Source organism: Lacerta agilis, chromosome 18, assembly GCF_009819535.1.
Source record: "Lacerta agilis isolate rLacAgi1 chromosome 18, rLacAgi1.pri, whole genome shotgun sequence".
In the NCBI taxonomy this organism is placed as follows: domain Eukaryota; kingdom Metazoa; phylum Chordata; class Lepidosauria; order Squamata; family Lacertidae; genus Lacerta; species Lacerta agilis.
The window spans coordinates 8,191,125-8,209,373 of NC_046329.1; the positions used below are offsets into that span (position 1 = coordinate 8,191,125).

General features: G+C 51.4%; 1 protein-coding gene across 1 annotated transcript; it reads right to left on the reverse strand.

Annotated features, from left to right (window-relative positions):
- Positions 1-1,805: 1,805 nt before the first annotated feature.
- Positions 1,806-18,249, reverse strand: LOC117039621 (voltage-dependent calcium channel beta subunit-associated regulatory protein-like). The gene is made up of 10 exons (XM_033136797.1): positions 18,063-18,249; positions 17,725-17,804; positions 14,677-14,822; positions 13,570-13,631; positions 11,548-11,713; positions 9,474-9,645; positions 8,068-8,196; positions 6,770-6,971; positions 5,237-5,420; positions 1,806-3,332 (listed from the first exon to the last, which is right to left on the reverse strand). The coding sequence occupies exons 2-10, from the start codon at positions 17,776-17,778 to the stop codon at positions 2,210-2,212; spliced, it is 2,238 nt and encodes a 745-aa protein (XP_032992688.1). The 5' UTR covers positions 17,779-17,804; positions 18,063-18,249; the 3' UTR covers positions 1,806-2,209.

The following is an 18,249-nucleotide window of genomic DNA, read 5'->3' on the forward strand; positions in this document are numbered from 1 at the left end:
GGGCAGGACTCGCGAGCTAGATGGCGATGATTGCGATTTTGACCATGACGAGAGCAAGGTGGCAAAACAAGCCAAAACTTTGGAATAAATAAATAAATATACATATATGCATATATAGTTTTCACATCTCCAAAAGAGAAGGGGGGGGGAGAGATCAGCCCGCTGCTCCTCTGGCAGCAGACATTTTTCACTTTTACAAAAAAAAATAAGTTTCTCTTCTTTTCCGAGCCCCCACCCCTTCAAGTAGTGGTTTTGAAAGCTGATTTTTTGAAAGGAAAATGAAAACGGGAGGGCGGGACCCACACATAAAAACAGGTGCGCACGCACACACACCACTCCTCCCCGAACCCACCCTCTGTTGACATGCAAAATAATTGAAGCACGGGGTGGGTGGGTGGGAGTTAGGAAACGTAAAAAGATTTGGCACACAAACCCCTGCATGGCGGTGTTGGGAGGTGGAGATGGAGGAGTCCGTTCGCCCCCCTCCCCAAACGATGTGCTTGTAGCCGCATAGCAGCAACGATACGTTAAAAGGAAAAGCTTGCTGCCGCCACCTTATAATCTGCAAAAAATTAAAGGCGCAATAAAACCGTCTGCTTGTACGTTATTATTATTATTCAACCACAAATGTGAATAATTAAAAAAAATATTAAAAAGAGAATTGCGCCCTTTGCATCGATTTGGAGAACAGGGCAGAATAACGTGTCGGAAGAGGTGCATTTTGTGGCTGATCTCCCTCTTCTTGTTTCTTCCGCTGGGCCTTACCCCAAACTCACTGCTCTCCTATCTCAGCGCGGGGAGGAAAAATGGGCAGATTTCCGATGGCTCTGGACTTCCTGGCTTCTGAGACTAGCAGTCCAACGACACTGGGGAGCAAGGGGGGGCGGGCGCACACGGATGTCAGTAACCCCCGCGTCATCCGTGAACAGCTGACGCCAAGACCAGGGTATTTCATTCTGCAGCCCAGTTCGCATGAGGACTAGAAACTTGGAGCGTTCAAGTAGCGGCTCCGACACACACCCCTTTTTCCGATCAAGCTGTTTGGTATCCCTAAGCAAGGGGCGCTTGAAAGCCGGAGCGAGGGCGGAACGGCGTACAATTTTGTCGAACGGGGAAAGCTGAAGATAACGGAGAATGGGCGGAGGAGGAGTAACACAGGGACGCGAGGAGACACGGAGGCCTGAGCTATCGGAGGAAAAGAAGTCAGGTGTGCTGCTTCTGCCGCATGCCTCGCTTTGCCAAGGAAATACCCGAAAACGGCACAATTCCGCTCCAGACCTGTGCAGTAACCCATGCCTATTTCATCCACCCCAGAGGCAGGCAGGCAGCTCACCGGCTTAATAAAATAGCCGGCTCTTCTGGAGCCGGTTCCATGCCAACAAAACTTCCTTGGAAAGAAACTTGGGTGAGAGATCAAGGCCAAGCAGGCAGGCTTTTTCTGTCCCATCTGGAAGGCGAGGTTGTTGCCGCCTCCTGCCGAGAGGACGCCCAGCGACGGACGGAGGGAGAAGGAGGAAAGGATAAGGTTATTGCTTGCAAAAAAACAAAAAAACCAGAGAGAGAGAGTGTGTGTGAGTCTGTGTGCAAAGGTGAAGGAGTCCTTAACAGTTATCTGCTACAACCAGCTCTTGTTTTTAATGTCGTGAGGTAAACGTCGGGCCTCTGCTAGGTTTCGGGGTCTTCTGCTATTATTAGCGAGAAAAAGCCCCTCGGAAACGTAACGTCCGGGCTGTGCAACAGAGGCGCCTGCCTTTGGCAAACCCGCCTCGGAGGGGGAAGGGAGAACTGGTTCGTCTCAGGACCCCAACCCCTCTCGGGCACCTGCGAGAAAGGAGCAGAGGCTGCCGGGAGCAAGATCCCACCCTCCGCGGCCCCTCGCAAGCAGAAGGCCAAGCCTAAGGGCCTGCTGCTGCCCGTCGGACAGATGCAGCCTTGACCAGAGTTTCCCTCGACCCTCCGCGGACTCCCTAGAGACAGGGATGTCTGCGGGATGGCGACTCCCCTAGGATGCAGCGACGTCCCTTGCGTGGTACCCGCCCGAGCAGGACCGCAGTGCTCCGAGATAGTGCAACCTCTTTGGCAGCCCTGGCGTGTGCCCCGTTGCCCCGGTCGGCTGGCAAATCCCATGCCGGCACCGGGGGAGAAGGGGGTGACTGGGGAGAGCGCGACGGCTACCTCGCCCTGAAGTCAACGGCATCCCCCTGCTCCTCTACTCCGGGCTGTGGTCAGGGGAGGCGTCTGCCACAGCCACGACGCACTCTGGACTCTCTCTCGGTTTTTTCAAGCGCCCGTACATCCTTTCCTCCAACCCCCCGGTTATCTTGTCCATCAGTTCATTGCCGAAGACACCCAGGCCCGGGCAATGCCCGTCATCGGGGCAGCCGCTGCCATAAGGGTCGGGCGGCAGCTTGGCTTCCTCCGGCGGCTCCTCTTCTATCACCTGGATTTTGTTGCCGGCTTCTGCCTCCGCCGGTGCCGCCTCCTCGTCCCCGGCGCTGACGATGCGGGGCAAAGTGCTCTGGTAGCGGCCCTCGAGCGGGTAGTTGACGCTGTCGCCCCTCCGCAACGGCGTGCGGTGCCTCTCCAGGGCGGGCGGGTACCGGACGCCGGGGTCGCTGTACTGTTTGGCACGCTGCCACTGCTTCCGGAGGTGCGTCCGGGAACGGTGCTTGGCCCGCAGCGGCGACTCGTCGAACTGAGGGTCGTGGCGGACGAAGGCGTTGAAGAGGGCGTCCGTCTTCTCGTCGATGCTGTAGTCCCGGCGGGGCAGAGCGTCCCGGGTGGGGAAGAGCTGCCCGTACGGGGCCCAAACCAGCGGGCTCTGCGGGGCCGGCGGCCCACCGGACGCCCCTTCCGCGGACTCGTCTTCCTCCTCCGGTTCTTGGCCCTCGAAACTCTCGAAGATGGTGGCTCGGCGGCCCGCGCTGGTGAAGCAGTAGCGCTTCTCCGAGGCCGTCTGGTCCTCGCCGACGCGCCCTCCGGGAGCCTCAATAGAGGCGTAGCCACTGTCCATCTGCAGGAGCTTCCGGGTGCCGGCCTCTGACTCCACGCTGTCCTGCTTAGTTTTCCCCGACAACCTGTCCTCTCCTCCTTCGGCCTCGTCCGCCAAGGAAGAAGGGAAGCTGGGCAAGCCGCCGCTCGAAGAGATGCTCTCCCCGCCGTCGCTGCGCACCGAGTCCCGGTCGTTGCCCTGCTCCGACGAAGCGTACATCTCCAACGAGGCCCGCAGGCTCCAGATGTCATGGTAAAGGGGGGTGGGTGGCGGCGGCAGCGGCGTCTCCAAAGCGGGGGGCTCAGCGGAGGGGGGGCTGGGTTGCTCCGACGACTCTACCCTGCATCCAGAACACAACAGGTACATTTTCCCTTTAAAAACACCTTTTGGGTCTTAGCAGCGCATGGAACAAAGACAGCAAATGATAATCGAGACCTGACCCAGGGCTTTTTTTTCCAGCTAGGATTTGCCAGAACTGGCACCTCTCAGGTGCACACCATTGCCACACACACACACACACACACACACACACACACATATATATATATATATATATATATATATATATATATATATATATATAATATTTATTATTTGTACCCCGCCCATCTGGCTGGATTTCCCCAGCCACTCTGGGCGGCTTCCAACAGAAATCAAATACAAAAATATCACACATTAAAAACTTCCCTAAAGTTATACGTGTGTGTGTGTGTGTGTGTGTATACACACACACACACACTTTCCACGTTTATACATTTCACTGATTTTACAACCATCTTGACATTTGAAAATTTTACTTTCTTCCCCCTCTCTCTGCGGTTCCTTAAATTTGCTTTTAATATCTTCCGCATATCCAAATTAACTTAATTTGCTCATTCATTCATCTTCTTTAAACACACGCTCTTACAAAACTGCAGGTTATTGCCATAATCCTGCCAATATCTTTATCCGTTAACAAATTACCTGTAAATATTCAATAAACCATTTCCATTCCCCCCCTAAAAAAAAGGTTTGACAACTCTGGGCAACCTGGGTGTTCGTGTGCTAGGTGGATCTTTGTACCCCGGCACCACAAATCCTTAAGACAGCCCTGGAAATGGCCCATCCTTCCCGCAAAAGAACCGCAGCGACGCCAGCTGCTGGAAAACCGCAGAAGGGGAGAATACTGCTCTTGTGCTCAGATCCTGCTTACAAGTTTCCCTTTGGGGTATCTGGTTGGCTCCTGCGAGACAGGGTGCTGGGGGGGACAGATGGGTTGGACTAAATAATCCCCCAGTTCTATGATAGAGTTCCACATAGCCAGGATTCCGCCGTTGGAAAAGGAACCCAGGCAGAAACTGCTTTAATGTCTGGGGAAACCCGGAAGTATGGCAGTGTAGATTTTGGCAAATCATTTTTTTTTTAAGCAGCTAATCTTTGGACCAGGGGTCAGCAAACTTTTTCAGCAGGGGGCCGGTCCACTGTCCCTCAGACCTTGTGAGGGGGCCGGACTATATTTTGTAGGGGGGGAAATGAACTAATTCCTCTGCCCCACAAATAACCCAGAGATGCATTTTAAATCAAAGCACACATTCTACTCCTGTAAGAACACCAGGCAGGCCCTACAAATAACCCAGAGATGCATTTTAAATAAAAGGACACATTCTATTCATGTAAAAACACGCTGGCAGTCCACGGGCCGGATTTAGAAGGCGATTGGGCCACATCCGGTCCACGGGCCTTAGGTTGCCTACCCATGCTTTGGGCCAAAAAAAAGGGGGGGGGATAAAGAAAAACCCAACAACTTTTTCGAGGAATAAAAGCTCAACAGGTTTAGTGTCCGGATTTTCACTTTCTGAAAAATGCCAACCCTACCCTATGACTCTTAAGAAGAAGAGTTTGGATTTGATACCTCGCTTTATGACTACCTGAAGGAGCCTCAAAGCGGCTCACATTCTCCTTTTCCCTTCCTCCCTGACAGCAAACACTCTGTGAGATGAGTGGGGCTTAGAGACTTCAGAGAAGTGTGACTAGCCCAAGGTCACCCAGCAGCTGCATGTGGAGGAGAGGAGACACGAACCCGGTTCCCCAGATTACGAGTCTACCGCTCTTAACCATTACACCACACTGGCTCTCAAGCCTACCCAATCCGTGAATCCTGCAGTGCTGCTGAAGGTCTCCCCCAGTCTTTCCTCATGTTATCGCACCTGCGTCTTCTCTGCCCCTCCCTCCCCACTCCATTCCCACTTATCTACTGAAAAATACCTGCCGAGGGATAAGGTGGAGCTGGCTGGAGCGGGCAGGAATGGCCCGCCGACGGGCCTGAACGCCACGTCATCCGTCCGGGCGATGTATTGGATGATGTCCGTCTGGTGGGGGTCGCGGTCTTCCTGGTCCATGCTCTCGCTGGCGGCCCTCTGCCGCTGGAACTGGTGCCGTTTCGGAGAGCCTGGGTAAATGAGCAGGTGGCGAGGACCAAGAGTTAAGGGGGGGGTGACATTGGTGGGATGGGGGGGGGAGAGAGAGAAGAGATGGCAATGGAAATATGATTATTTCGGACAAGGGCAAGCCCTCGGCCACGAGTTTCTCGAGTCCCGCCCTGCCGGCAAACAGAGATGTGCACATAACCAGCAATTATAAAAATGGCGCCGTGGTCAGAAATGAAGCCTCTATATGCATAGAGTCCATAGATTTCTATATGCATAGGTCCAGGATTTCAAAGGTGGAACCGATGTCCGAAAAGTGGCACTTTGTCCTGGATCTTAGAAAAGTCAATAAAAATTCGTGGGTTTTTTGCAGTTTTTGTTTTCTAAAAAATAAAACAAAAAGCTCAACAACAACATTTGGGTTTTCCTAAATAGAAGCTGGGACACTGGTGGCGCTGTGGGTTAAACCACAGAGCCTAGGGCTTGCTAGGTTGGCGGTTCGAATCCCTGCGATGACGGGGTGAGCTCCCGTTGCTCGGTCCCTGCTCCTGCCAACCTAGCAGTTCGGAAGCACGTCAAAGTGCAAGTAGATAAATAGGTACCGCTCCGGCGGGAAGGTAAACGGCGTTTCCGTGTGCTGCTCTGGTTCGCCAGAAGCGGCTTAGTCCTGCTGGCCACATGACCCGGAAGCTGTACGCCGGCTCCCTCGGCCAGTAAAGCGAGATGAGCGCCGCAACCCCAGAGTCGTCCGCAACTGGACCTAACAGTCAGGGGTACCTGTACCTTTATCTTTACCTTGTGCACCAGACTCTTAAGATTTCTGCATGGTCAGCGTAGACATTGGTGAGCCACGTAGGTAAAAAAGGTAAAAGGTAAAGGGCCCCTGGACACTTAAGTCCAGTCAAAGGCGACTCTGCCGTTGCGGCGCTCATCTCGCTTTCAGGCCAAGGGATCCGGCGTTTGTCCACAGACAGCTTTCTGGGTCACGTGTCCCTTTACCTTTACCTTTAAATATAAGCTAAATAATTTCGGGGGTGGGGGATTTCCTGATAAAAACGCTCAGCATCTTTTGGGGTGCCCTGGTTCTTACTTTTTGAAATATGGCAACTCTATGTGTGCAGCAAAGCTCAATGGAAATGCTAACGAGGATAATCGTTTCTCACGAGTTAAATACCACATAAAAGAGGCTACAAGGCTTTCTTTGGCCCCCAGGGACCACCAGATCAAGAGGAGTTGCATTGATGCCCCCAGTTCACTGGTGCAACGCTCGAATCATGTCAGTGAGAGCTGCATGCCAGGTGGGCACCAATGGTGGGCAACTACCCAAGGAGGAGCACAGCGTACCCCCCCCCCAGGCCAGAGTATTACCCACCTCGCGTGTCCAGGCTAGAAGCTCTCTGGCTCGTCTCCAGCTTCCACTTCTTGATCCGAAAGTAGGGCCCGGCGCCTTCCAGGCTGGCATGGCGGCGCAGACGGGTGAAGAAGTGAAGGACGGTGCCCTGGGCAGGGGCCGGTGGGGGCTCCCCGGCACCGCCCCCTCCAGCACCCTTGGGACTCTGGCCGGCGCTGTCGGACTGAGAGGAGAGAAGGAGGAGGAGGGATCTGTCAGGAGCGGCCGGCGGGTTTGCCACTGGGATGGAAACACTCCTCTAACCATCAAACACACAAAGCAGCTGTCTTATTACGGAAGAATTTCAGAAATAGACTGGAAGGAGAAGTTCGCTGAATCGCAACTTATTACTGAACTTAAAACCATGGAGGGACCTGGTCTGAATAGAGACATTGGGTTCTTATCTCATTATCTCAAACTTATTTATTATTATCTTATCTCAAACTGTTCTCTGTAATTCTATAACAGCTTGGTACGGTACAGCCTCCAAGAGAGACAAGAAAAGGCACCAACGAGCTGTAAGAATTGCAGAAAGGGTAATTGGTGTTAGCTTGCCTTCAATAGAGACAATTTATGCTACCCGAGTTAGGAAGAGAGCAGAGAGAATTGTAGCAGATCCTTTACATCCCGGTCATCATCTGCTTGATTCACTTCCATCTGGACGTCGCTACAGGACTTCATATACAAAATCGGCCAGGCACAAGAATAGTTTTTTCCCCTTGTGCCATTAAATTGTTAAATTCGTAGTTGTATAGCTGAAGGGGAGGTAAAATATGGGTGGGGTTTCTTTGCTTCTTTGTATTGTGAGAGGAACAGTGTCTGTATGTTTACATTGCAATGTAGCCGAAACAAATTCCAAGTATGTTGGAAAATGTATTTGGCCAATAATAAATTATTCCTATTCCTATTATACATGACAAAGCTATTTTCAGCCATCTCACCCCTTGCTTTTTCCTGTAAGACCAATTGCAGTTGTTAACAGTCGTCAACAGGTTTTCCGCACCCGTCAGCCGATCCCCCATTCCCACCACCCTTCTGAGTCATACCCCTCCCCACCCTCCCACTATATATAAGGGCCCAACCAAGGAAGAATAGATCACTTCCCTCGAACGGGACGCACGGGACTAGAATCGCATTAGGCTTTTTTGCCGCTGCATCACACGGTTGTGTCTCTGGCTAAGCTTTCAGTCTACCGTGACCCCAGGATCCGTTTCCCCCCATGTCCTGCTCTCAAGCCAGGTGCCCCCCCCCCAAATCCTAACCGCATTACGTTGACGTACCGAGGTGCCTTCGCCGGAGTCCGATGAAGCGGAGGAACCAGCCTCGACGGTGGAATTATAGGTGTCTCCCGGCAAGGCAGAACTGGAGCAGGTTCCATGGCTGGTCAGTGCCGTCTCCGGCAAGGGATGCTACCAAGAAGGGATGAAGGTGAGAAAGGGTTAGGGATAGCTTCAGCTAGGGTTGCCAGGTCTGCTTCCAAAAAATAGTGGGCAAGCGGGGGGGGGGGTGTGTGTGTTTAAATTAAATTAAATTAAATTATATATTTTCTTACAAAGATTGATAGATAGATAATACTTTATTCGGCTATAAGCCCACAAGGTAAAACAAATCAATAAATAAAAACAGCATTTTACATTCTAAAATATCAACTAAAACATTTCAACGCATAATCTCCTTCGCATTACTTACAATCTCTAGATGTACCGTATTATGGCCTTAAAGATAAAGATGGAGCATAGAGTTTACTAGATTTTTAATAGTCATGAAGCATTCCATGAAGTCTTTTATATGAAAGAACTGAAATCAGGAATCTGGCAACCTGTAATGTTCTATAAGAGTCAACTTACAAACATTTTAACACGTATTAAAATACCATTTCATCATAAAGCTTTCGAATAAAAAAATGTCCACTATTTTGTGTGTGTGTGGGGGGGGGGGGGAAATAGTGAACATAATGTGAAAAAAGTGGACTGCCCACTCAAATAGTGGACACCTGGCAACCCTAGCTTCACCGACCCATTCGCACACCTCCCAGAGGTTTTTCGGGCATAAAAATAGAAGATGCATTTCCAAAAAACGCATCCGAATCGCCCCACCCCACCCCTGGCTCTGTTTCTGTAAAAAAAAAAGTTTGCCTCTGGGACTAGCTATGGGAAGCTCCGAACTGGAGGGCTGAATGTGGCCTCTGCAGGTAAGAAGACAGGTCTCTGCCCCAGAGAGCTTACAAATAAATGTGAATTAAGTAAGGAACTGGGAGAGGCCTCGGCTAAATTCTTCCTTCTGCGCATCCATGGGCTCCCTCAGAGACGCCCAATAATAATAATAATAAATTTCTTATACCATACCCATCTGGCTGGATGGCGGTAAATTATTATTAAGTAATAAGACGGGTCTCTGCCCCAGAGAGCTTACAAATGTGAATTAAAGAACTGGGAAGAGGCCTCAGCGAAATTCTCTCTTGTGAGCATTTATGGACACCCTCAGAGAGGTGAAGCAATAATAATAATAATAATAATAATAATAATAATAATAATAATAATAATATTCTTCTTATACCCTGCCCATCTGACTGGGCCACTCTAGGTGATGGTAAAAATAGAAGTAAAAAGTCAGGTCTCTGCCCCAGAGAGCTTACAAGCATGAATTAAAGAACTGGGGTCCTGTCCCTGTCTCCTCTGGGCCTCACCTGGAAGATGGCCAGGCTGGGCTTGGCTGGGGGCCGCCGGGGCGTCATGGCGATGCTGTTCTCGTTGGACTCGTGGATAGTGATGATCTTGAGGGCGGCGGACGGGGGCAAGGGCAGGTGGCTGAGGCGGGCGTTCTTCAGGTGGTGGAAGTCTCCCTCGGTCAGGGTGTACCTGGCAGGGAGGGCGTTCCAGGGTAAGGAAGGAAGGGGCGAGATCCCTCAGTGAGAGAGAACGGTCTCAAAAACAGGGGGCCAGGGAACATGCCCACCTAGCCCAGTTTTGCCTCCATTGGCCCTGGCCAGACAGATGGCCGCCAGAGGTTTTGGCCTACAAGGCCCAGCACGGCCATTTTGGATGGCAACTTCCCATCAGCCCCTGCCAGCGTGGCCATTTTGGACCACGATTTCCCATCAGCCCCTGCCAGCGTGGCCATTTTGAACCATGATTTCCCATCAGCCCCTGCCAGCGTGGCCATGTTGGACCATGATTTCCCATCAGCCCCTGCCAGCGCGGCCATTTTGGACCATGATTCCCCATCAGCCCCTGCCAGCACGGCCATTTTGGACCATGATTCCCCATCAGCCCCTGCCAGCGCGGCCATTTTGAACCATGATTTCCCATCAGCCCCTGCCAGCGTGGCCATGTTGGACCATGATTTCCCATCAGCCCCTGCCAGCGCGGCCATTTTGGACCATGATTTCCCATCAGCCCCTGCCAGCACGGCCATTTTGGACCATGATTTCCCTCAATCCTAGTCAGAACAGCCATTTTGGATGCTGATTTCCTATCAGCCCCTGCCAGCACAGCCATTTTGGATGCTGATTTCCCATCAGCCCCTGCCAGCGCGGCCATTTTGGACCATGATTTCCCATCAGCCCCTGCCAGCACGGCCATTTTGGACCATGATTTCCCTCAATCCTAGTCAGAACAGCCATTTTGGATGCTGATTTCCTATCAGCCCCTGCCAGCACAGCCATTTTGGATGCTGATTTCCCATCAGCCCCTGCCAGCGCGGCCTTTTTCAACCAAGATTTCCCATCAGCCCCTGCCAGCGCGGCCATTTTGGATGCTGATTTCCCATCAGCCCCTGCCAGCGCGGCCATTTTGGACCATGATTTCCCATCAGCCCCTTCCAGCGCGGCCATTTTGGACCATGATTTCCCATCAGCCCCTGCCAGCGCGGCCATTTTGGACCATGATTTCCCTCAATCCTAGTCAGAACAGCCATTTTGGATGCTGATTTCCTATCAGCCCCTGCCAGCACAGCCATTTTGGATGCTGATTTCCCATCAGCCCCTGCCAGCGCGGCCTTTTTCAACCAAGATTTCCCATCAGCCCCTGCCAGCGCGGCCATTTTGGATGCTGATTTCCCATCAGCCCCTGCCAGCGCGGCCATTTTGGACCATGATTTCCCATCAGCCCCTGCCAGCTCTGGCACACTGTCTTTCCAACCCCACAAAAAACCACAACCTTCATTATTTTTTCTCCAAGGCCCATCGCTGAAAGGTAGAAACCTTCCTTTGCCTCCAAAAGGTACCCCCACCCGCAGCACCCACCCACCCACCAAGATCCTGCTAGTCAATGTAGGCAATCCTGGGAAAGAAATACTGACCCCGAGCCACAAAACAGGCTTATCACAAGCCTTGGGGGGCACCTCAGAGCTCATCTAGTCTGACCCCCATGCATTGTACAGGGTTCAAGTCCTCCCAACCCAGCCCTCAAACCCATCAAGGGACTACAGTCTCTCGGCTGGTCCTTACCTCACAGGGCTGCAGCAAGGTTTTAAAAAGAAAAAAGCCGATCCCTTATGTAAAGGATTATCATATCTGAACGGAATGGAAATTTATTGGAATTTTGGAAGAAAAAAGGTAGAAGAATGAACTCATCCACTGCGGGGGGGGGGGCAGCTTGATTAAATTGTAGAATTTGGCGTCAACTGGATAAAATTGGTATTGCTATAGCGAGGCCGCTGTTGGAAAATCAATGAAAAATATGTATATATATTTTTTAAAAAATGTTGAGACGTATACATACTAACCGCACTCCTCTCTCGAACCCAGGACCCCTGCCTACCTCCTCCCTTTCTCCTGGGTCTTCTTGCTCTGCTCGAAGAGGGCAGCCTCGTTGAAGGACACCCGTCGCCCCGTGGCGCTTCCCGAAGAGAGGAACCTCTCGCTCTCCGCGTCTCGGTAACTGGAGCTCGACATGCAATCGGGGTCATCCACCTTAATGGTGATATCTAGGGGAGGCAACGGTGGGTGGGTGGGTTTAGAAGCCCACCCATTAGAGCTAGTAACATCCCAGTGTTTGAAGCTGCTGGTGGTGGGGAGATATTTACAAGAAAAGAGGGTGCTCCCACCTCGAATCCAAACTGGGCACACACAAATTTCAGGACCCAAATATTATTATTATTTAAATACAAACAGGAGGAAGGGACATGCCCCCCACCCTTACCCACAGTGGCCCCCCTCCACCCCAAAGAGGAAGTTAGGCTCAATAACGACGTTTTTGGGGATGAGGGAGAACGAAACGGAATAGTCTCCAAAAGGTCACCCCCCACTGAATTCGACATTTTTATCCACCGGGTGCCATTGTTTCTTTTCAGCTGTTGGAGCAGGGAAGAGGGCTTGATGTTTTGTGCAAGGAACTTGAAAGAGAGAGATAACCCCCCCCAAAAAAAAAATCTTGCACTTTAACGCCACCTGCCACTGGATACCCTTACAAATGCCCGTTATAGAAATCCACAATTGCGGCTGCATTTGGGTAACTCTGCGCAGTTCTGGTCGCCTCTCCTCGAAAGGGATATTTTGCGGAAGCTGAGAAAAGGAGGCTGCGAATATTATGGCCACTGAGACATGGAGGGCTTCAAAAGGTAAAGGTAAAGGGACCCCTAACTGTTAGGTCCAGTCACGGACGACTCTGGGGTTGCGGCGCTCATCTCACTTTATTGGCCGAGGGAGCCGGTGTACAGCTTCCGGGTCATGTGGCCAACATGACTAAGTCACTTCTGGCGAACCAGAGCAGCGCACGGAAACGCAGTTGACCTTCCCGCCGGAGCGGTACCTATTTATCTACTTGCACTTGACGTGCTTTCGAACTGCTAGGTGGGCGGGAGCTGGGACCGAGCAACGGGAGCTCACCCCGTCATTGCGGGGATTCGAACCGCCGACCTTCTGATCGACAAGCCCTAGGCTCTGTGGTTTAACCCACAGCGCCACCTGTGTCCCGTGACTTTAAAAGAGGACCGGGCAAATTCATGGAGGAGAATAATAATAATAATAATAAATAATAATAATAATAATAATTTATTACTGATACCCTGCCCATCTGGCCGGGCCTCTCCAACCACTCTGGGCGGCTTCCAACAGGATATTAAAAACACAAGCCTATAGACAGCTACTAACCAAGATCGCTCACTAGAAGGACAGATCCTGAAGTTGAGGCTCCAGTACTTTAGCCACCTCATGAGAAGAGAAGACTCCCTAGAAAAGACCCTGATGTTGGGAAAGATGGAGGGCAAAAGGAGGAGGGGACGACAGAGGATGAGGTGGTTGGACAGTGTTCTCGAAGCGACTGGCATGGGTTTGGCCAAACCGCGAGAGGCAGTGAAGGATAGGGGTGCTTGGCGTGCTCTGGTCCATGGGGTCACGAAGAGTCGGACACGACTGAACGACTGAACAACAACAAAAAACCAAGATCGCTATGCTCTGCCTCAAAACTGTTTCCTAGAAACCGCAGGAGGGGAGAGTTGATCTGGTCCCGCTTTTGGGTTTCTCGCAGTTCGCCGAGGATGCAATGGGCCTGATCTGAACCCCTCCTCAAAATCCCCCCCTCCCCGCACCTCCCCACTGTTCGGCTTTTTGGGGAGGGGGGAGAATTAAACCAGAGAAGCAGCATCCCTGGAGAGGTGCTGGGTTCGGAACAAGGAGATGCAACAGGAGGAAGAAAAGAGGAGAGAGAGGGAAAGCAACCGTTTCCAGGGCAACGGGCCCTAGCAACCAGAGCGGGTACCACCATACCTTCCTATAGAAAAGGATGCAGCGTGGGGAAAAAAAGTGCTGCCTGCTTTTGAAAGTAAGCAAGCAAGCAGCTCACCTTGAGCCGGCTGGGAGTCATCCAGATAGGTAGTGTTTGTTTTTTCGGGGTCATCGCTGGCTCTGAAAAAGAAGAAAGAGAAAAAGGAAGGTGGGCGGGCGGGAAACCTTGAAAAAGGCGTACGCAGCAGAGAGATGAAAAAGGTCTAAGAAAATAGTATGTGAAATAGCTCCAGGTTTGCATAAGCCATGACTTGCATACTAAGGGAATATGCTATGTATATATATGGATCTATCTATCTATCTATCTATCTATCTATCTATCTAACATTTATTTAGAGATGCAGGTGGTGCTGTGGGTTAAACCACAGAGCCTAGGGCTTGCCGGTCAGAAGGTCAACGGTTTGAATCTCCGCAATGACGGGGTGAGCTCCCGTCGCTCGGTCCCTGCTCCTGCCAACCTAGCAGTTCGAAAGCACGTCAAAGTGCAAGTAGATAAATAGGTACCGCTCCAGTGGGAAGGTAAACGGTGTTTCCGTGCGCTGCTCTGGTTCGCCAGAAGAGGCTTAGTCCTGCTGGCCACATGACCTGGAAGCTGGACGCCAGCTCCCTCGGCCAGTAACGCGAGATGAGCGCCTCAACCCCAGAGTCGTCCGCAAATGGACCTAATGGTCAGGGTTCCCTTTACCCTTTACCTTTATCATTTATTTACCAACTTCGCCCAAATGGCTTCATTTTCACGCACACCTTCAACCCTTTTCACACACTCCTTCAACCCTGCGAGGCAGGCCAGGAGGTAACAAACGGCCCAATAATATTATTTTTAAAAATAACAACAACAATGCACAGTGAGTTTCGTGGCACAGGTCTCTCTGCGAGCTAGACTGATGTCGAGGAGACGAATAACTACAGAACTTTCTTTCAGAAGACACCTGGAGGCAGTCCTGTTTAGGGTCCCTTCCAACTCTTGTGGCGCTATGAAAGTCCTGTGGTTAAAGCAGTCGCCTTTTAAATCAACGCTCTTGAGGACTAGAATCTTAACTTTGCGGTTAGGGGAAAAGCGCTAGGTGGGCCAACAGATCCTTCCTGTTTTGGTTGCAGAACCGGCCTTTCGCACTGCGACCGCCCCACCTTAGGGTCCCAGTTCTGCTCCCCCCCCCCCCGTTACCTGGAGTGCCGCCGGTCTGGCTCGCAACAGCGCCGGCAGACGATCAGGATGCCGAACAGAAGCACCAGGGTCCCCCCGATAAAGATGGAGAGAAGTACCAGCAGCAGGACATACCCATCGTGGGTCTTCACCTCGCCAGGCACTGTCTGGAAGGTGGGATATATATATATTTTTGGGTGGAGGGAAGGAGGGAAGGGAGAGAGAAATAAAAAAACACAGTACAGTATATGGGTGCAAAGGGTTAGGGGAGCCGATGGGGTTGAGTTTCCTCAGCCTTGTTCTGTACAAGCTACCTCTGCAGCAAGGAGACTCCGAAAAATACAGTATATATATATTCCCTGGCAGTATGAGGGCACATTTCTCCACCATGGGGGGGGGGGCGAAGAGATGGAGACACTTTTCACTTTTACGCATGCACACACAAAAGTTTAGGGTGTGCGAAGTCAAGAATTGCCTGCCCTTGGGAGATGGCTCCCCCACGTCTCTGCACGAGTCAGTGATCTCAGCGTGGTTACAAAGCACGCAGGGATGCAACAGGCACCCTCCTCAGAAGTCAGTTAAAGGACCCAGAGAGATGGATGTCCTCATGAGGAAAGAGACTGGAAAGTGGGTTGGACCCAAGTCACCCTTCCAACTTTGCAATTTCAAGAACTTTGTGCCCTTCCCCAACTCTCCGTCCTCACGATTCAGACTTCGTCCCACCCCACTCCAGCTGATTCCACTGTGCAATGAATCTGCTCTGTATGCTCCCTGGGGCAGAGATCCTCTCTCTTAAATGTGTTAAGGTTCCCGCATTGCAGGGGGTTGGACTAGATGAGCCTCAGGGGTCCCTGATTCTATAATTCTATGTGCTCATTGCCGATGCTCAGTGCCGGCACTATATTCATAAAATACCGGTAATAGTAAGATACCAGTAAGAACAACAATAATTTATTCATATTATTGCCCAGCAATAATTTGTAGTGATTATAATCTACCCCCTGAAAGAGAGGTCTTTGACGAAGGGCTCTTAGCGGCCAAGGATTCGGCTACCTAGCCTTTTCCCAGCACAGAGAGAAAGACCCCAGAACTTTCAACCTGTTGGATTTCTACCCGCCGAAGTCAAAGAACCCAACTTAAGCTTGTGCCAGTGAAGCTGCGATTCCTGCATTGCAGGGGGTTGACGCTTGGGACCCCCTTCTCTGATTCTTCTGTGATCATGTGAGGAACTGGAATATCTCCCTCGGTAGAGAACGAGGGCTCTTAAGAGTTGTGGGTTCGAGCCCTCCGCTGGGCAAATGCATTCCTGCATTCGACAGGATGAATGACCCTTGTTGGTCTCTTCCAAATCTACAATTCTACGATTCCAGGGACAGCAGTGGTGGTGGTGGGCGGTAGGAGCTGAGTCAGACTCCCAGCGCTCAAGTCAGTGGCTGACGGCATAAAGTCCGCTGGCCCCTTCCTTGGGACTGTCGTTTACTGATGACTCAGCAACCAGCTAGTCCTCAGCGCAGAGTTCCGAATCGTTTCAGAGAAGGAAAATGTGCAGAGATGGGAGGAGACACAGCGCCCCCCCCCCCAATTGCATCCCAGGCGAACAGGCATGCTTTGGAACAATCACGGTCCTTACTTTCGCAAACGACATAACAAAAGCATTTCCTGCAGATTTTGAAGCCAACAACTTGAGTGGCTTGAGTTCCTGGGTCTGTTTCCGACTGGCGGTGGGCAGGATTGAACCCAGGTTCGCCTGTGTTCCAGGCAAGCAAGCGCTCTGGCCGAGGGAAGAGGCCCAGCTGCAGAAAACCTGCATCAGCTTGCAAGGCAAGCAGCAGCTGATTCAGCAGAAAACCCTTCGAGGGTTCCCTCTTCCTAAAGAATCACAAGCTGGAAGGAACCCCAAAAGTCATCTAGTCCAGCCCCCTGCAATGCAGGGATCTTTTGCCCAACATGGGTCTTGAACCCACGGCCCTGAGGTTAAGAATCTCCTGCTCTACCGACTGAGGTTGGCTCGCTCCACAGACACCCCAAAAATATCCCCAGGTACTAGCCAAGTCAAAGAAGCCGTAATGTGACCAAAACCCACAACTCTTCAGAGCTGTTGGACTACAACTCCCTATCGGCGCTAGCCAATCCTGGGAGTTGTAGTCCAGAACCTCCAAATGAAGAGATAGGGTGATGCGGATAGAAGCCGCAAACTCCAAACTTGGATGCCTTCGCTTTTTATTCCTCTGCCCGTGGGCTTTGGTCGCAGAGTGGCAAGGCAAAGGCACTCTGCATATGCTCAGAGGCACCACCCACAACAATTACTTGTTTTTACCAAGGTTTCACAATACCGCAGCTCCGTCAGTATAAATCAGCCTAGCCAGCTTTGCATGCAGAGTTTTCCAAATCCAACCGCCAACAGGTACAAGGTGGGAGTGCTGCTGCCGGTCAGTGCGGGCAAAACTAAGCTAGGCGGACCAAAGGCCTGACTGAGATCTGAACCGTTTCCAATTTAAATCTTAGCCTTTTGCTCAGGACCTTGAGTAGGCCTGGGAAAACACACTGCCCTGAAACCCCAAAGAGCTGCTACCAGTCAGTGCAGACAATATGCAGCCAGGTGGACCAGCAATCCTTCCCAAGACTTGTGGGCCCAGGAAATAATTTCTTCCCTCCGCGATAGTTCAAAGGAAACAGCGATGCCGATTGAGAACTTGCTTGCGATTCGCAAAATTGTTTTAAATCCTTTCTAATATCGGTGTTTTCAATTGCAAACCTGCCCTGGGACTTTAGTGCGAAGGGCAGGTAATATATATATTAAATGCATTTTAAAAATTGCCTAGGCTGGGCAGATCAAACAGGGTCAGGATCCACAGGGCGAAAGACAGCTCCTCTCCCGGCAACTCCCACAGCTACTCCTGCCAAAACTTTGCCCAGCCTGAACTCTCCTATCCAGAGCCGTGTTCCAAAAATGGTGTGGGAGAAAGTGGGGAGATACAATACAGCATATCACCCACCCCCCCGGGGGGGGGAAGGCCTCGCAGAATTGCCCCCACCTGCCCCGAATGCCTCCACGTCAGGGACACTCACCGTCACACCTCCCGTCGTCGTCGCGTTTTCCCATGCGCCCAAATCATCGCTCATTGTCCGTCCTCGAGAGATATGTCCTCCTGAAAAAAAGGGGAGGCACAAAAAACCACAGTGACACGGCGGTGCGCGGTTGCAGAACGAGATTAATAAATATAGATATATATATTTAAATCGAAAAGAAGGCAGGGAGGGGGAGAGAAAGGCATAAAAGGGTGGGGGGAATAAAGAAATGTGATGTACATATATCAAAATTTGCAGAAGAGGAGATGCGATGCGGTGAGGTTGTAGATTCTTCTCTTCCCTCTCTCTCTCTCTTTCTTTCTTTCTCTCCCGGTTACCTCCAGCTCTCCATCTCTCCTCCCTTTGCAGCTCACATGTTTCTCGCCGAAAGGAAGATCACGGGTGGGTTCCCGTTCACAAGATCCTCGGCAGCGCCATGCTCCGGTTGCAACACCCCGGGAGATGATGGATGGACCGGGTCCTCGCCGGCTCCCCGGCTTAAGATGCAACTGAGGAAGGAAAGCA

Excerpts from the sequence above, each read along its gene's own strand:
- LOC117039621 (XM_033136797.1), bottom strand. The coding sequence starts at position 17,778 with ATGAGCGATGATTTGGGCGCATGGGAAAACGCGACGACGACGGGAGGT. Across the intron at positions 11,714-13,569 it reads TGACTCCCAGCCGGCTCAAG|ATATCACCATTAAGGTGGAT; the intron begins GTGAGCTGCTTG and ends TGCCTCCCCTAG. Across the intron at positions 9,646-11,547 it reads ACCCAGGAGAAAGGGAGGAG|GTACACCCTGACCGAGGGAG; the intron begins GTAGGCAGGGGT and ends CCTCCCTGCCAG.